The 17,946-nt window shown below is 41.3% G+C and overlaps 2 protein-coding genes across 2 annotated transcripts in view; both read left to right on the forward strand.

The window, feature by feature from the left end:
* The window catches only part of dnah12 (dynein, axonemal, heavy chain 12), a gene marked incomplete at its 5' end in the record, with an annotated part of 39,976 nt that extends 26,107 nt beyond the window's left edge, over positions 1–13,869 (forward strand). The window contains 26 exons of the mRNA XM_084049536.1: positions 205–285; positions 1,109–1,285; positions 1,779–1,910; positions 2,264–2,353; positions 2,431–2,571; positions 2,882–3,123; positions 3,244–3,391; positions 3,503–3,648; positions 3,838–4,052; positions 4,284–4,476; positions 4,567–4,759; positions 5,353–5,525; positions 6,269–6,409; positions 6,593–6,751; positions 7,081–7,376; positions 7,654–7,907; positions 8,297–8,437; positions 8,560–8,697; positions 8,856–9,086; positions 9,751–9,939; positions 10,452–10,555; positions 10,802–11,006; positions 12,120–12,257; positions 12,407–12,498; positions 12,640–12,707; positions 13,420–13,869. Of these exons, the coding sequence (XP_083905662.1) occupies positions 205–285; positions 1,109–1,285; positions 1,779–1,910; positions 2,264–2,353; positions 2,431–2,571; positions 2,882–3,123; positions 3,244–3,391; positions 3,503–3,648; positions 3,838–4,052; positions 4,284–4,476; positions 4,567–4,759; positions 5,353–5,525; positions 6,269–6,409; positions 6,593–6,751; positions 7,081–7,376; positions 7,654–7,907; positions 8,297–8,437; positions 8,560–8,697; positions 8,856–9,086; positions 9,751–9,939; positions 10,452–10,555; positions 10,802–11,006; positions 12,120–12,257; positions 12,407–12,498; positions 12,640–12,707; positions 13,420–13,613 (4,281 nt within the window). The 3' untranslated portion in view covers positions 13,614–13,869. The remainder of the gene's footprint in view (positions 1–204; positions 286–1,108; positions 1,286–1,778; positions 1,911–2,263; positions 2,354–2,430; positions 2,572–2,881; positions 3,124–3,243; positions 3,392–3,502; positions 3,649–3,837; positions 4,053–4,283; positions 4,477–4,566; positions 4,760–5,352; positions 5,526–6,268; positions 6,410–6,592; positions 6,752–7,080; positions 7,377–7,653; positions 7,908–8,296; positions 8,438–8,559; positions 8,698–8,855; positions 9,087–9,750; positions 9,940–10,451; positions 10,556–10,801; positions 11,007–12,119; positions 12,258–12,406; positions 12,499–12,639; positions 12,708–13,419) is intronic.
* An 819-nt stretch (positions 13,870–14,688) lies between these two features.
* Positions 14,689–17,728, forward strand: mrpl42 (mitochondrial ribosomal protein L42). The gene is made up of 5 exons (XM_084049680.1): positions 14,689–14,783; positions 15,618–15,681; positions 16,525–16,609; positions 16,878–17,041; positions 17,598–17,728. The coding sequence occupies exons 1-5, from the start codon at positions 14,702–14,704 to the stop codon at positions 17,641–17,643; spliced, it is 441 nt and encodes a 146-aa protein (XP_083905806.1). The 5' UTR covers positions 14,689–14,701; the 3' UTR covers positions 17,644–17,728.
* The last annotated feature ends 218 nt before the right edge of the window (positions 17,729–17,946 follow it).

The raw sequence follows: 17,946 nt of genomic DNA on the forward strand, positions 1-17,946 counted from the left end.
TAGAATGATAGTACCTATCATAATTCTATATTGTGCTAATTGTTTAGGAAACACAGTGCTAGTGTGGGGGGGCTCCTTTCATGCTGTCTCACAAATTAGAATGTGCATGGTCGGGCCAAACATTTATTTGTTTTAATTAATCCCTGTAATTATCAGTCAAGCAGCCTTTGAATGTCACTGTAATGTCAAAATGGCTCTGTGTAGGTGGGTGAGATGAAGAAGGAGCTGGTGGATCTCCAGCCCAAACTGGAGGAGGCCAAGATCGAAAACATCAAGATGATTCAGGTGAATGAGTGCTAATTGAACCTAAACCACTTTCAACCTGGCATGCATACCAAACTCAAACCAAACTAAAAACAAGAGAAAGTTTGAGAACCACTGGCATAGAGCAGTGGTTCTCAAACTTTTTTGTGTCAAGGACCCCCAAATGAATATGTAACAGGCCACGGACCCCCATCTGAAAATGTTTCGTGCCAGGGACCCCCAGATGAGAAGATTTATGTTATGAGAAATTCTTAAAGGTTCTATGACATTCATTTTCACTTTTTTTGTTTTTAATGTTTTTTTGGGGGTTATATGACCTCAATTACACCCCAAAAATCAGAACTTTGAACATTCAGTGGATTTTCTGTGGTCTGGGGTTTTCTGAATAATTAGGCTGAAAAGTAATCTGAGCTTGGCCCTTGGGCAGTGAAGTCACAGGCCATTAATCCCGCCCACTCTCCTCCTCGCCCCTCCCCTATCCTTTCCTTTGGGGGGGGGGGGGCGGGGGGGGGGCGGAGCAGAGGCGATGATTGACAGACAAAATCCCTCAACAGCGACACCCGCAGGCAAAGATTTCTTTTTTCATTGCAGTTGAAAAGGCTTTTGAAATGTGAGAGAAAAACACCTGCCATGGATCACTGGAGTGGATTTTTTTGTTAAAACTTTGTATACACGTTTGAAGGACCATGACAAAGACTTTTAATGTGTGGTAAAACTGAATGTCATGAAACCTTTAATACTATAAAAAATGTTCAAAAATAGCATACTGTATGTACAAGCTTGTATATGCTTGTATATCTTGACAAATATGGACAAAGTGGTTACAATTATTGCTGCCTTCCAGGTGATTGAAGTGGAGTCAGTGGAGGCCGAGGCCAAGAGCAAGGAGGTGCGCGTGGACGAGGAGGCGGCCACTATAAAAGCCGGCGAGGCTCAGACTCTGAAGAACGAGTGTGAGGGTGAACTGGCCGAAGCCATACCTGCTCTGGAGGCTGCTCGCACCGCCTTGAACACTCTGAAGGTTTGCCATTATTACACACTACACCAGTGATTCCCAACCTGTGGGCCGGGGCCCCCTGGTGGGCCGTAGGGATATTGCAAGTGGGCCCCCAAATAATTGGCAAAACACTAAACCTTTATTGATAATATTACATGAATATAAAAACAATGTCATGGTACTTTTTTTCTTTGAAACCTTGAAACAGGAGTTTTCATTGTGATAACGTTTAATAGGAACTTAAAGGGATAGTTCACCCCCAAAATGACTTTTTTTCTATCGATTAGTCACCCCATGGAGACTTGAATTCATGGATATGGTCATATACGACATTAGTTCCATCGATCCGAGCAGGAACTCAATCGATTGATTGATCGTTAAAATAAACATGCTCTGGGCCGCTAAACCTTTCAAGATTTTCAAGTGGGTCCTGATCCAGAAAAGGTTGGGAACCACTGCACTACATTGTATACAATGTTCAGTCATTCAAACAATACTGTCTTTTCTTTCCTTTCAGCCGTCTGATGTGACAATAGTGAAGTCAATGACAAATCCACCAGAAGGTGTGAAACTGGTAATGGCAGCCGTGTGTGTGATGAAGGACATTAAGCCGGATAAGATCAATGACCCCTCTGGGTCTGGACAGAAGGTTAGTGACTGTACATCATTTAATTTGTGGCATTTTAAAACTTTGCTAGCCACAACTTCATATTTAGTTTAAAGCTGCAATCCATAACTTCCATGCCCTTGCATGAGAGATCAAATTTCTACCACTCTTCCAATAAGACATCTCGCTAGTCAGGGGAGATACTGCTCTATGAGCTTCAGGCAGTACAGTAGTGTATTAACATACTCTATCAAAGACAGATTGATTAAAATAATGTTTTATTCATTCAAATAAGTTTCAGATTGCAGCTTTAAGCCTGTTGTACAAAAACATATAGCCCTAAAGCCTGTGTGAAAACGTGTTTTCTGATTTGTTTGTTTGTTTGTTTGTTTTAGATTGTTGACTATTGGGGTCCAAGCAAGAAGCTGCTGGGTGACATGAATTTCTTACGTGATCTGAAACATTACGACAAAGATAACATTCCGGTGAGTTCTAATTAAGCTTCATTCCTAAACGTCTGTATTGTCTTGTGTTTACACTAACGTTTCTCTGTCCATCACAGGTCCCAGTCATGCAGAAGATTCGTAGCAAGTACATGACCAATCCTGACTTTGACCCGAGCAAAGTGGCTAAGGCCTCCTCTGCTGCCGAGGGCCTTTGCAAGTGGATCCAAGCCATGGAAGTGTATGACAGGGTGATAAAGGTAGAATAACCTTGTCTTCATGTCATGTAGCGTCCTTCTCCCAATTATAGTTTTATTATGTTGTCCAAAGGCCAACACGTGGCAGGACAAAAGTGACGTCAACAGAATAAAAACTTGTCTCAGATCCCTTGAGTGGCTGTACTGACCATCTATTTTTTCTCTTTGTCTCGGGCCTTAAGCAAAAGTAAAATCTCTTCTTTCTCAAACCAAAGTCATCTCCCACTGGATGCAGTAACATTGTGTGTGTTCCTTCTACCTTCTACCGGTTAACCTTCTACATTTGCTAACCCCCATACCCTCCTGCCTTTAGGTGGTGGCTCCCAAGAAGGACAGCTTAGCAGAGGCCCAGCATTCCCTGGCTGCCACCATGGCCCTGCTGGACCAGAAGAGGGCTGAGCTGACGGAGGTGGAGGACCATCTAGCTTCACTTAAGAGAACTCTTGAAGAGAAGACAGAAGAGAAGGCCCAGTTGGAGTTCCATGTGGACCTGTGTGCCCAAAAGTTGGAGAGGGCAGAGAAGCTCATCCTCAGCCTGGGGGGAGAGAAGACCAGGTGACGACAGCAATGAGATAATTTGAGCTTTTCACTTTCATGAACTCAAGTTTGGCTCTCATTCATGAACTGATCATTTTGCTTTGTCATGTGTGACCCGAGTGTTTTTTCTGTCTGTAGATGGTCTGAAGAAGCAGAAGACCTCCAGAGCACCTATGACAACTTGACTGGAGATGTCCTCATCTCTGCAGGGGTCATTGCCTATCTGGGAGCCTTCACTGCTGGCTTCAGACAGGAATGCACCAAAATATGGACCAAACTTTGCCAGGTGAGCAATCCTCATTGGCTTTAGAGTAGACTAACAATACTTATCTAATCTCTATCCCACCTCATTCATTTTACATATTGAGTTTATTCTTATTGCGCTTCATACCTCCAGTCCAGGAACATCCCATCATCAGATGACTTCTCTCTCAGTAAAACTCTGGGGGATCCCATTAAGATTAGAGCTTGGAACATTGCAGGCCTCCCCACTGACACTTTCTCCATAGACAATGGCGTTATTGTCACAAATTCACGTAGATGGTGAGTCCTTCTCCAATAAATCTATCACGCTCTTTATGGAAGGAAGTAAAAGACAAAATACTTCCAGTAGTGGACCAGTCTGTGGAAAGAATAGTTGAATTGTTCTTATGTTGAGGCTCACAAATCAATAACCTTTGTGTGATGTATAAATTCAGCATAAAAGATATATGCTCCTGACTCTCCGTCTAGGCCTCTGATGATTGACCCTCAAGGCCAGGCCAACAAGTGGGTGAAGAACTCGGAGAAAGAAAACAACCTGAGCCTGATCAAGCTGACGGATGCAGACTACATGAGAACTCTAGAGAACTGCGTCCAGTTTGGAACTCCCCTGCTGCTAGAGAATGTAGGAGAGGAGTTGGACCCTTCACTGGAACCACTGCTAACCAAGCAAACATTCAAACAAGGTGAAGCACGGCCGCTAGCTGGTGTTTCCCAAACAATGAGTTCAGGACCCATTTTTGGGTCACAACCCAGTTTTATGAGTCATGAGTAAATACAGTGCCTTACTCTTATTTATTTATTTTTCAAAATGTAAAAAGTAGGATTTTTCTGAAATAATTTTTCAAAAGAATTTCAAAAATGTCCAGAATCTTCTTTTTCCATAACACCGTTGTAACGCTGTTTGTTTTATTCAGGTGGTGTGGATTGTATCAGACTGGGGGACAGCGTGATTGAGTACTCTAGTGACTTCCGTTTCTACATCACCACTAAGCTGCGCAACCCCCACTACCTCCCAGAGCTGGCCACCAAGGTGTCCCTGCTCAATTTCATGATCACCCCCGAGGGCTTGGAGGACCAGCTGCTGGGGATCGTGGTCGCCAAGGAGAGGTAGGACCTATTTTTTTTTTTTTTTTTCGAAAAATACTTTCCTTGTCATTCCGGATTATGTATTTTTTTTTCACGGCTTCTGTGCTCCAGGCCAGAGTTGGAAGAAGAAAGGAACGCCCTGATTCTGCAGTCGGCGGCAAACAAGAAGCAGCTGAAGGAGATTGAGGACAAGATCCTGGACTTGCTGCAGTCCTCTGAGGGGAACATCCTGGAGGACGAGAGCGCCATCCAGATCCTCGACTCTGCAAAGATCATGTCAAACGAGATCTCCAAAAAACAACAGGTCTGGGCTAATTAAAGAAAGGAGACATGGATTGTAAATAAATAAAGTATATTTACACACCCTCGTACTTTTTGCACACACTAGAGAGGTGCACATAAGAAGCACAAATCTCTGCAGGTCGGGGGGACCTCCATATTGGACAAAAGTGAAGTACTGTGATCGGATCAGACATATTCTGATCTGATCCCATAGTCTGGAGAGACGGTGGGCCTGAGGTTGTAAAACAGCAAAGATAATATAGTTGTTATACTAGAAAAATATTTTGGGATTGAGATTAGCTCTGGAAGGACAGACAGACAGACAGACAGACAGACAGACAGACAGACAGACAGACAGACAGACAGACAGACAGACAGAGCTGAAAACATAATCTCCTCCTTGCCTTGGTGAGTCAGACTATGTACACACTAATGATGTACAGTTAAGTTGTGTACAGTATTTTTTATATAACTGTATTATTGAATGTGTGTGGGTGGGTGCAGGGTAGGGACGGCCCACTCCCATGGGGAAGAAACTGCATATACAAAGTAGATAGTAGGTATGTCTATAACTTATGATAACCTCAGTGTCTTACTGTTTTTAAACCACCACAGGTTGCTGAGAAAACAGAGCTCAAGATTGCTGAATCTAGAGAAGGCTACAGGGCTATCGCCAAGCACTCATCTATCCTGTTCTTCAGCATTGCTGACTTGGCTAACATAGACCCAATGTACCAGTACTCCCTCAGCTGGTTTGTCAACCTCTACATCAACTCCATCCAGGACAGGTGAGTGAAATATAACACTGTGTAAGTAAGCAAGTAAGTGAGAGTGTGTGTGTGTGTGTGTGTGTGTGTGTGTGTGTGTGTGTGTGTGTGTGTGTGTGTGTGTGTGTGTGTGTGTGTGTGTGTGTGTGTGTGCGTGTGCGTGTGTGTGTGGTATGTGTGCGTGTGTGTATGAGTGCGTGATTCACTTTCAAGGTCAAAGATCAAGGTCCCAATCAAGGTCACTATTGAGAACTGATGGGCAGACTTTCATTAAACTTGGTGGGAATGATAAGTAGGCTCCCCCGAACAGTTGTTTGGGTCTCAAAGATCAATGGCGCAATCTAGACACACAGAACAAGACATGTTGGTGCGAGCAGGGTTTTTATGTCCAGGTGCATTTGTTTTTGGATGTTAGTCAGTTGTGACATTAGCTCTGTCGATTGATACAAAAATGATTTGATTACATGTAGCATGATATAAAAAGAGAAAGCCTTACTATCTGATCCTACAATTCAGAACAGATTCAGATAATTCACTGTGAAGGCTCCCACAATCTGTGGTGCTTTCGATTTTCTGCTGCGGCGACACAGAGAGCCAAACAGGCTTCACATCATGTGTTAATCATTACTCCAACTTAGTTAGAATGGAATTAAGGTTAGAAAATAGATAAGATTACAAAAACGTGGAGTATTCGTGACAAAACGTGGTGATGTTATTCGTAGATTCATTCATCTGAAGTAATAATATTGTCACTTGTTCTTCAGTAACAAGTCCAAGATCCTGGAGAAGAGGCTCCGATACCTGATCGATTACTTCACTTATAACCTGTACTGCAATGTCTGTCGCTCACTGTTTGAGAAGGACAAACTCCTCTTCTCCTTCCTGCTCTGCTCCAATCTCCTACTGTAAGTGATCATTTGAAGGAAGGATAAATTTACTGATGATTTAGTAGTAGGACGTGTCATTGTTTATTTGATGAGCATTTACCATCACAGGTATTTTTAGCCTTCTCTTGATTTACTTATAACGTCATCCTGCGATGGGGTATGAATTCAAATAGCTCCATTAGTATTCATGTTTCGATGCAGGGCAAAGCAGGAGATTGAGTATGCTGACTTCATGTTCCTGCTGACTGGAGGAGTGGGCCTGGAGAATACCACTCCCAACCCCGATCCCACCTGGCTACAGGACAAGAGCTGGGATGAGATCTGCAGAGCCAGCGAGCTGCCTGGCTTACAGGGAATAAAGTAATGCCCACTATTACTTTACACTATTACAGTTTACAAGTGACTTGTAAACATCCGTGTTTCTAGCACTGTATATTTCCCTTTGTATTAGCAACGTACTGTAGAGTAAAGCCTCATGTATTTAAAGCCTCATTTATACACAGTATACAGGTACATTAACCACTTAAGTGGTATAAATTATAATAAAATTGCCAGTCTACGGTATACAACAACATAGATTTTCTTTCCTTTTTAGATTTATTTTATTATAAATAAAAAGTGCCTTTAATGACATGCCCAAAATAGTGAAGCCAGGATGAGGAACTCTGTGTGACTGACCTTTCTCTCAGAGAGGCTTTCATCAAGACAGCAGAGGGCTTCAGGGCGATCTACGACAGCTTGGAGCCCTACAACACCCGTCTCCCCGCGCCGTGGTGTGATCAGCTCAACGACCTGCAGAAGATGATCATCTACCGCTGCCTCAGGCCGGATAAGATCACGCCAGCCATCGCTAATTACGTGACCAACAAACTGGGGAAGAAATTTGTGGAGCCGCCGCCCTTTGACCTGAGTAAGAGTTACTTGAACTCCAACTGCACCATCCCTCTGGTATTTGTGCTGTCGCCGGGAGCCGACCCCATGGCTAGTAAGTGTTATAGAACCAGTCTATTTCATACTGTGCTGCTGTTATAAAGTCATACTGCGTAACGTTTTCAACTAAACAAAAGTTATTTTTAAACAATAACCATTCCACATAAATGTGTTTTTTGACAACTTCTGCAAATACTATTAAACTATATTTGTATTTGTCTGCGTCTGCCCTGACAATCGCACCAAGAGGATAACTGTTCCGGAATAAATACACTTTCTGACAACTTGACAACACAAGGGACATCATTAGACATGTCTGTCTCCTTCTCCAGGCTTACTGAAATTTGCCAATGTCAAGAGGATGGGCAGTTCCAAGTTCCAGTCCATCTCCCTGGGGCAGGACCAGGGTCCCATCGCTGCCAAGATGATACAGACGGCTATGAAGGAGGGAACCTGGGTGTGTTTGCAGAACTGTCACCTGGCCGTGTCCTGGATGCCCACCCTGGAGAAGATCTGCGAGGGCTTGAGTCCGGACAACTGCCACCCAGACTTCCGCCTTTGGCTCACCAGCTACCCATCACCCAAGGCAAGACACAGAGCGACCGCACAATTGCATGCAGTCATAAGGAGCGGTGCACACAGGCCTCATTCAGCGTGTTGTTTGTGAAAATAATAAAAGTCAGGGTCTAATAATGGCTTGGCTTCCATGTGGATCATGTTTATGACGTGATAATGACACTCTGATGTGACATAGCTGCGACATCATAATTGCTTGCAAAAGTTTGGATGCCGTCCAAAAACAGAGACCAATTGTGCAGTAGAATATTGTACTGGCTGTTAATAATATATTTACATTACAGTGATTTGTTTAATCTTTAAATTGTGCCTGCTCAAATGAATCCATATGTGTTCACAAGGACAACTACAGGTCTGTGCACTGGCCTCACTAACAACCTCCATCTTTCCCTGAATTAGTTTCCAGTGGCCATCCTGCAAAATGGTGTCAAGATGACAAATGAGCCTCCTACAGGCCTCAGACTCAACCTGCTACAGTCTTACCAGACAGACCCTGTTTCTGATTCACATTTCTTCAATAACTGCCCCAACAAGGAGCCTGTGAGTAGGAGGTGGCTTACAGCTACAGTATAAGTGGTTAGGCTACGTTCACTTATTGACTTATTGATCAGGTACAGAATATTTCAGTCATGCTATTTTTGTCTCTTTGGTTGCTTTTCTAGATTTGGGAGAAGCTTTTATATGGAGTCTGCTTCTTTCATGCTCTTGTTCAAGAAAGGAAGAAGTATGGTCCCCTGGGCTGGAATATTCCCTATGGCTTCAATGAGTCTGACCTTCGTATCAGCATCAGACAACTCCAGGTATTCACCCACAAATTAAAAAATGCACTTCCTTCTGCCACTTAAGAGAAATGATATACATTTACATGACTTGAATAATAAGCACGAGTATATGGTACATGTTTTCATCTCACACCAGTACACTCAATCTCTTCTGCTCTCCTCTCCCGTCGATCCAGCTTTTTGTGAATGACTATGACAAGGTGCCATTCGAGGCCATAACATACCTGACAGGAGAGTGTAACTACGGTGGTCGTGTGACAGATGACTGGGATAGACGGCTGCTGATGACCACCCTGGCTGACTTTTACAACAACGACATCATTGATAAACCCTACAACTTCTCCCCCAGTGGCAAATACTATGCCCCACCCAAATCCACCTATGAGGACTACATCGAGTTTATCAAGGTAACAGCAATGATTGAACACACCAGATATTCTATTTGAAAAAAAAAGAAGACAGGACATTTGCACTATGTCGTGCAACAAATATATAATGAATAATATAATATGATATAATATAATAATATAAATAAAATTAATTACTTTACATTTTTTATCTTGACAAACAAATTTGCTCAAAATAGGGACGACAGAGTTAACCACTTGAATCCCTGCATCCCTTTTCTGGGGGGAACATTCGCCAAAAATAGCAGATGTACAAGCTCAGAGTCACAGCGCGCTGTGACGCGTTGTGAGCTTGTAGATAGAGATTTCTACAAGCAAGTAGATCGAAAAATAAGTACAGTGGAATTCAGGTCAATTTTTTACTAAGTATAGAGGGTCTCTAAGTGGTTAATGTGGTACATTAACCATACATTTGAGCCCTGCTCAGGAGGTGGTACTAAGCTTCCCAGAACTCAGAATTTATACTTTCAAAATCTTTCTAAAATAAAGTTTAGTTTTTATGCCGTACCTCCCCCTTCATGGGTGGATCTGGTTGTAATGGAAAAGTAAACAAAAAAAAACATCACAGAACTTCACAGGTTCTGGAAAGTTTCAGGTTATGGAAGGTTCTGGGTTACCCTTCGTAGTCAAAAAGAGCCATATGTGTCTGCACAATGTGTTCCAGAACCTTCCGTTGGGCCAGCACCCAGAGGTGTTTGGGATGCATGAAAACGTGGACATATCTAAAGATCTGCAGCAGACCAAGCTGCTGTTTGATTCGCTGCTGCTCACCCAAGGAGGAGGGGCCAAGGCTGGCGGCAGCTCAGGAGGAGACAACACCCTGTATGCCATAGCTAATGACATTCTTACAAAGGTATAAGATCTGACCACATTATTTTCTCTTTTGCTTGGATAAAATGGAACCCCAACATGAGGTCCACATTCTACAAATGTGCTTCTGTAATGAGTGACTGAGTTTACTGACAAGGTTGCATTTGTTTATTTTATGGAAATGCACCCACACACTGCCACGCCATTATGTGGTTGGAATTTTATTTTAGAAGAAAAAACTCCTGCACATCTTCAAATGCAAAAGAAATCAAGGTTTGTTTATTGTGAAACACAATAAACACAGTGGAAACACAAGGTTTCAGTCCTGAGAGCTTCATTATGCAGGTTATCTTCTCAGGACTGAAACCTTGTAGTTCCTAATAAACAAACCTTGATTTATTTGCTTTTTTTTCTGTAGGAATACTGTCAAAAAATGTGTTTTTTTATAAATAAAATCGAGTAATTTAGCCCTAGCTTGGTCCTCTTTGTTTGTAGTTTTGCAAAAGTCTTGCTTTTCTTTGGAATGTTTATTTGAAATTTGCTTATGTCCTTTAGCTTCCGGACAATTTTGACACTGAGGCTGCGCTGTTAAAGTTCCCATTTGTCTACGAGGAGAGTATGAACACTGTGCTGGTCCAAGAGTTGGAGCGCTACAATACGTATGTGGAATCCAAACACACACAGTCACAGTCACAGTCACATGCACACTAACAATGAAATGTTTTAATGCTATTATGGTCTCTTAGACCAGTGGTTTTCAATGTGGGGGCCATAGCCCCCAGCGGGCGCTATTATGATCTTGTGTAGGCATGCAAGAGGTAGACCCATAAGGATGACAGATCTTTACCTAATTTACAGTATAATGTATAATATGATTTTACTACTTGTTCTGCTTTTTCCCTTAGACTATGTGTTACAATCCGTGAGAGTCTACAGAATCTGTTAAAGGCGATTAAGGGTCTAGTGGTGATGGATGCCGACCTGGAGGCCATCGCAGGCAGTCTTATGTTGGGTAAAGTCCCTGAGAAATGGGCCAAGCGCTCTTATCCCAGCCTCAAGCCTCTGGGAAGCTACATCACTGACTTGCTCTCCAGACTGACATTCTTGAAGGTTGGTCTTATCTGGGTTTCCAAACCACTTTTATGGGTCGCGAATAAATATCCCAGTTTTTATTTTGTTATTATTATTATTATCATTGTCTCCGCCAGGCCGTTGGCTTGATCGCAGCGAAACTGTGCACACACACTCCCTGGATGCCAGAGCAGAACCTCTGCCCCAAATTGTTCACATGGGCCTGTTATAGCGCCACCAGGAGGCCGATTTTTGCTAGACTCATTTCCTGACAGTACTCCTACAGATTTTGTCCAAACATCACACAAATCAGTACACAGTATCTCTATAGTCATTAAATGAAATTGGTCTTTCAGATTTTTCATATTCCATCTTGATTGGCTAAGATTGGCTTCCAAAGTTTGCAGGAGTGCTCCGTTTTAAACAAAATGCCTCAAATCATGAACACAGCGTGCAATTTCAGTGAAATTTTGCACGCACATTCCCACTAGGCCAAGGAATGAATGCCACCCTACATTTTTTAAATGAGCCTTATGGTGGCGTTATAACAGGCCAATTCAATTTTTTACCTATAAGTCTCTACAGGCCAAGAAAAACCTCTGCCTGCACTTTTCACATCTACCTTTTATAGTGCCACCATGAGGCCGATTCTGTAGGATCACTCCTACAGATTTTGTCCAAACATCACACAAATCGGTACGCATGATCTCTATAGTCATGTAATCAAGATGGATCGGTCCGATTTTTCATATTCCATCCTAATTGGCTAAGACTGACTTCTACTACCTGGCCTGGCAGAGACCTGTGCTCCGAGGACCACATTTTTCTAGTTATTATTATTATAACTTTCCTACAAAACTTTCAATGAAAATAAATATATTTTCCCCCAATTATTTTTGCACGGCAAGTTGTACGGGCTTCTCAGTTCTAGTTGTCACTAGAATTGTCAACCTACATGATTGATTCACTGAATGTCCTTTTATGTAGATGTTTACTCCTTTGTGTCCCCTTGGGGAATGTGACGAGGAAACAGAAACACCAACGGAACTCTTGTTAAACCAGTTCCATGGAACAACATCTTCCATGCCATTAGTCTGTGTAGTGTAATTTTGTCACTCCGCTCACTGTTCCTTTTGTGTTATGTCTCTACAGGATTGGTATAACACCACCAAACCCAATGTGTTCTGGCTGTCTGGCTTTTTCTTCACCCAGGCCTTCTTAACTGGAGCCATGCAGAACTACGCCAGGAAATATCACATCCCCATCGACCAGCTGGGCTTTGAGTTTGAGGTCAATAAGTCATACTCTATGAACTCTGTCCACTCAGACCTCATCTCAGAGTTATGTCATTGTGCACATTAAACTCCTAAGTGCTAATTTAACTCTGCTCAGGACTTTTTGCTGATCTGTGTTTGATTTGCATCATTGTCTGCCTACAGGTTCTTCCCATTAATGTTTCAGACACATTCCCTGAAGATGGTGTTTATATTAACGGGCTGTTTCTGGATGGAGCTCGCTGGGATAAAACAGGGTAGTTATTTATATAGGGTTATTTTTACTATTTCAATAGTTTTTAGTCTTCTAGTTCATTATTTATCTGTGTACTAGTAGACCTAGCGAGAGAGCTGGGAAACTTGACCACACCTAAAAAAAGATCCTTCTTTTTCAACAGGGGAGTACTGGCTGAACAGCACCCCAAAGTCCTATTTGACTCAATGCCCATTATTTGGATCAAACCCAGTAAGTACTGTAGTAATGATAGTTAGGGCTGGGCGCTGTGTGAAGCAGCTGCCTGTTCCACTTCTAGCAGCTCAGTGCATTATGCTGCTTTAACTCTAACCTGGCAGATTTGCATTTGTTCCCAAACTGGGGGTGGGACCCAAATTATTTTGGGGAGTGCCCAGATATTTGCTTAGTGTACAGCATTGTTTTCTCACTCAACAGTAAACAAACCAATATACCGTATACTGTAGGTGTATACAGGGTATCTGCACATTTGAGTGACAATTTAAGGACTTTAAAGACCTTTTTAATACCAAAGTGGCCAAATTGTCAAATATTATGCAAGAAAGAGGTAAACATTGTGAATATAGACGATCTACAAGCTCACAGCGAGGCGTTGTGAGCTTGTAGATCGGCTATTTTCACAATGTTTATCTGTGTAAACCAAGTCAAACTAAATGTAATGCCTACGATTCCAAGTGCTTGTCAGGGTGGGGGTCCCCAGATGTGTTTATTTTCGGGGGGTTGTGACCTGAAAAGTTTGGGAACCCTTGCCCTAGAGAGATTATTAACTTTTGAGTCGATTGATTGGTTCAAGGTCACAATCAAGGTCTAGAGATGTTGGTGTGGGTAGGGTTTGCAGCCCATGTGCATTAGTCAAATGTGCTGCTGTTGTTTTGTTTGACTCTGTGTTCTCACATCTGTTTGGTTCTTTCACTCTCCTATCAAGCTGAAAAGAAGAGCGCGGAGCAGCCTGAGACGCTCTACGTCTGCCCTATCTACAAAACCAGTGAGAGAAAGGGCACCCTCTCCACCACGGGACACTCTACCAACTTTGTCATTTCTATGACGTTGCCCACTGACAGGCGCCCACAACACTGGATCAAACGGGGCGTGGCTATGCTTTGTCAACTAGATGACTAGGACGAAAACCTCATCTCATTGCACTGTACACTTCAACACACCAGATGCTTTGGTTCCATTTCTATCATTATTTAGCACATTTCCAAGTAGCTTTCAGTTGAGTTTTCCATTTACCTTGAACTTGAATTATGTATGTTATGCAATGGAAGGACTGAAGTACATTGTTTAACTAATGCAAATTTTGAAGTGAGATCATCAGGACTCAGGAATACATGGTCTAATAATAAATAAATACAAATTATTCTATACTGTATAATGTTTGTATTTTCATGTCTGTCTGACTGTCTGACTTAATACCACTGTTTTAGAGTAAATGATGGCAATGTGGGGGTGTTTTCAGTGGGTCAAGGTGTTAGGTCAAGTAGCTCTGGTCCAGTCCAGAGCGTAGGTTAGTGAGTTCTCGCTCTGAACCAGAGGGTCAGGTGCTGGCTATTTCCTCTGTGGTGGAAAGGCTGGTGACTGCCTAGCCATGGTTCACATGATGCTTCATGGTAACCGTATGACAGTCATGTTTCAGGGCTAGTGACTGCCATGACCCCTAGCCCTGAAACATGACTGTCATACCATGGCATGTGAACCATGGCTACCATGACCCCGTGCTCAGATATTTATAGCAGGGTAGATATAAATATATTAAAGCCACCAATGCGATTGCGCTTAAAAAGGTTGCATTTTAGAGTAGCTATTTACAGTTTATGATGACAGTTTAGGTTGGTTGCCTGACACAATTTAGGCCTATAGTGGCATTCTGTGGTGCCACAAATCGAAAGGCCAGAAATTTCCGAAACTATTTATATTAATTGTTTTAAGCCTGGAACCGAGCCACCCAGGCTCCTGGTGGATCATGACCATAAAACATTTGATTCTGTGAAAATAAATATTTGAAAACCGCAAAACTAATTATTTATTAAATATAGTCATATCATATAATTAAATATTCAAATATTTTTGAGACAGAATCAACTATTTTATGGTCATGGTCAAAATCTCTACGGGGAAAATGAATGGGCTTTCGATGTACAGCGGAACAAATCTTCGCCTTAAATGTTCACTACGGATCTATTTACAAGTCGTACCATACTCCAGGCATGGCGTCGGGTCATTTCTGCAGGAGGTTAAATCTGTTATGTTATAATATCACACAACAACAACTACGGAGGCCTGGGCCAAGTAAGTTCTGTCTAAAGATGTTCATATTTATTACATGAATAATCTAATGTATTCATGCAAGTTAGCTCTGTGGTGGAAAAGTAAGCTAACGTTAGCCAAGGAGTGGATACCTTGAAATTGGACGACCATGGACGGTTATATCAGCAGTAGTGGTAAAAGTACGCACATTTCTCAGTATCAATACTGCAATATAGAAATACTGGACTTTTACTTACAGAGTACTGTTACACGTAAAAGTCCAGGATTCAAAATGTACTTTTAGTAAAAGTACAAAAGTATTGGCATCAAATGTACTTAAAGTATCAAAAGTAAAAGTACTCATTATGCAGAATGTCCCATTTCACAAGTGTTCAAAATGTATACAGATCTTCTGAAAATAGCAGATCTACAAGCTCACAACGCGTCGAGCGTTATGAGCTTGTAGATCTGCTATTTTAAAATAACCAAAGTTTATATAGAGCCGAAGTGGTTAATGTATGTTTTGTAATAATAATCTAAATTATTATGTTATGTCTTCTAAGCTTGACACCAGAAATCCCCCCCCTATGTTTTCTGTACAGACTGTATACTTTTATTGCTCCCAGTGTTGATGATTTCTTGTATGTTATTGTATGTCTTTAAATGCATTGATGAATTGAATACATACACAATGGAAACAAGCCCGCTGGCTTTTTGTGTTATCCTTTTAGCATCATTGTATAATCGTACCTCTGTACTTTTTGCAGACTCTTAAAGTACAATCAATCAGTTTTAGTGTGTGAAATTAGCTATCCCTGCATTTTTGATGTCCTTGTTAAATTAGTTTAACTGACAGAATGTCTCATTTCTTTGCAGCATGTTTCGTGCCAACTATTCAGAAGTCAACCCTCAGTGGTCCTTCGTTGGAAGATGTGAACTGGTATGTCCATTAGTTAGCCTTTCAGAATGTCCTTTTAGTTTATTTATCCATGTTACATATAAAACTAATGGCCAAACCAATGTTAAACACAGGTGTATAGATTACTAATCTTGTCTACCACCATAATGTGTAAAAATGCAATTATGAAAGTTGTTTGTTAATAAATATGAAATGCATTCCCCTCTTTAACCAAAATAATTAACAGTAACACTACACTTAATGTTTTATTGTAATCATGTAAACTTTAAGAGTTTAATACCGTACTTTTATCATTTGCTTGATCTCATGATAGATAACAAAGTAACTCAACTGTATCTAGATTTTTCAAGTTTTTTCAAAGCATGTTAACCATGTCTTGATTACTTTTAACATGATTTTTATTCCATCCCCCCTTTTATTTTCTCATGGATTGATTTGTTTGTTAATGTGGGTTATTCTATGTTTACATTGAATGTTTACCTTTAAATCAGGGGTCTTCAACAGGGGGTCCGGGACCCCCAGGGGGTCCTCAGAGTTACTACAGGGGGTCCGCCAAATCTTTGTGTGATTTTATTTTATTTTTACATTAACCACTTGAACCCTAGCATCCCTTTTCTGAAGAGAACTTTAGCCAAAAATAGCAGATCTACAAGCTTACGGCTATTTTTGGCAAAGAGTTATAGGTTTAGAGGGAAAAAAGAGCAGCAAATGTTTATTTGAAACACAATTTTATACAATATAGAGGGGGTCCCTGCTTCATCTCTCTCTCAGCTAGGGGTCCTTGGCCTGAAAACGTTGAAGACCCCTGCTTTAAATGGTAAAAAAAAAAAGCAAAAACAAAAACGTATTTTTCTCTGACTTCAGCAAGGTGGAACTAGGTGTGACATCTGATGGGAAAACCATAGTCTGTTATCATCCCTCTGTTGATGTCCCTTACGAGCTTACACTGGTAAGACATTATCATGTTTAAATGATAGACTTCTCCACACTACATGTTGGAGAAGACCATCTCAGAAATGTTTTCATAGATAATCGTTCAAATCGTTTAACTTAGGCTAGATCGTATAGTTGGCAAATGTTTTCCATTGAAGTAACATTATCCTGTAACCAGAAGTATAAACAACTGATATTTGAGACTGATGAGATTAAAATAAGGAATTATTTGAACATGATAAAGGTCTATAAACAAACTAATAATCACAATAAAACCCATACAGCCCATTGAGCGACCAGATCCGGTGACTAACACGGTGGAGACTCACGACCAGGTGTTGAAGGCTCATCTCAGTAAGGAGGTTCTGAAGAAGAAACCTGGACCCACCATAGAGGAGCTCAGCAAAATGTTCTTCACCACAAAGCACCGGTGGTTCCCCAGAGGACAGTACGTACATTGTTGGGGCCATTGCACATTGCTCAACAATAATAATAATGCTTAACGTCCAAGGACAGAGAGAGAGAGAGAGGGAGAAATAAATGAAAGACAGAAAGAGATCACCCTTGAGCAAGACTGTGGTTGTGCTACACTATGACAGTGAAGGAATGGACATTAAAGGTTCTATGACATTCATTTTCACTTTTTTTAAAATCCTAAACTGAGGGAACATAGGCATGACCCCTGTGTTAGGTGCTTGTTGCATGATCTTCACCTTACACTTTGAACCCCGCATTTAGAGCAGACTAGTTGTAACGAGGTGTAAATGGCAAATGTTGCAAAATAAAAAGTACATTACCGGCTCAAAAATATGTACAGTTTAAAAAAAGGTACTTGTTCCTTAAAACAAAACGTAACGTGTTACTACCCACCACTGGTGCCAGGGTATCTTGACACGTTTTAGTATAGTCACACACACACACACACACACACACTCGGACCGTTTTATCTCTGACCTCGGCCTGTGGAGATAAAACATAAGTTGTCTTTTGTTTTCTATTCACAGGTACCACATGAGACGGTTGAAGAAGGATCCACCGAAGGACAGATAAATGGTTAATGTTGTTTGTGTAATTTGCTGTGTAATTTGCTGTGTAATTTGCCGTTTAATAAAAGTATAAATATTTGAAGTTGGTGGTTATGAATTTCTTAATACTTTTGTCATAATTATGTGTAGTTGATGCTGGTTGTAATTATTTATGTATGTACAGTATTTAGTTAAAAGCCAGTAGGATACAGTTTATGTGATCAAGTTTTTATATTATATACATGTTTTGTTTGGACGGGACAGCGCATATTAATGAACACCACACATAACACACAGCTGTGTAAATACACCGGATTTAGCAAGAATG

The sequence above is a fragment of the Gymnoscopelus microlampas genome (assembly GCF_963454915.1).
Source record: "Gymnoscopelus microlampas genome assembly, chromosome: 23".
Taxonomy (NCBI): domain Eukaryota; kingdom Metazoa; phylum Chordata; class Actinopteri; order Myctophiformes; family Myctophidae; genus Gymnoscopelus; species Gymnoscopelus microlampas.

Bases quoted from the DNA above. Each gene is read 5' to 3' on its own strand.
- mrpl42 (XM_084049680.1), top strand. From the start codon at position 14,702: ATGGCGTCGGGTCATTTCTGCAGGAGGTTAAATCTGTTATGTTATAAT. The intron at 14,784-15,617 runs GTAAGTTCTGTC...ATTTCTTTGCAG, and splicing joins ACTACGGAGGCCTGGGCCAA to CATGTTTCGTGCCAACTATT. The intron at 16,610-16,877 runs GTAAGACATTAT...AAACCCATACAG, and splicing joins TCCCTTACGAGCTTACACTG to CCCATTGAGCGACCAGATCC.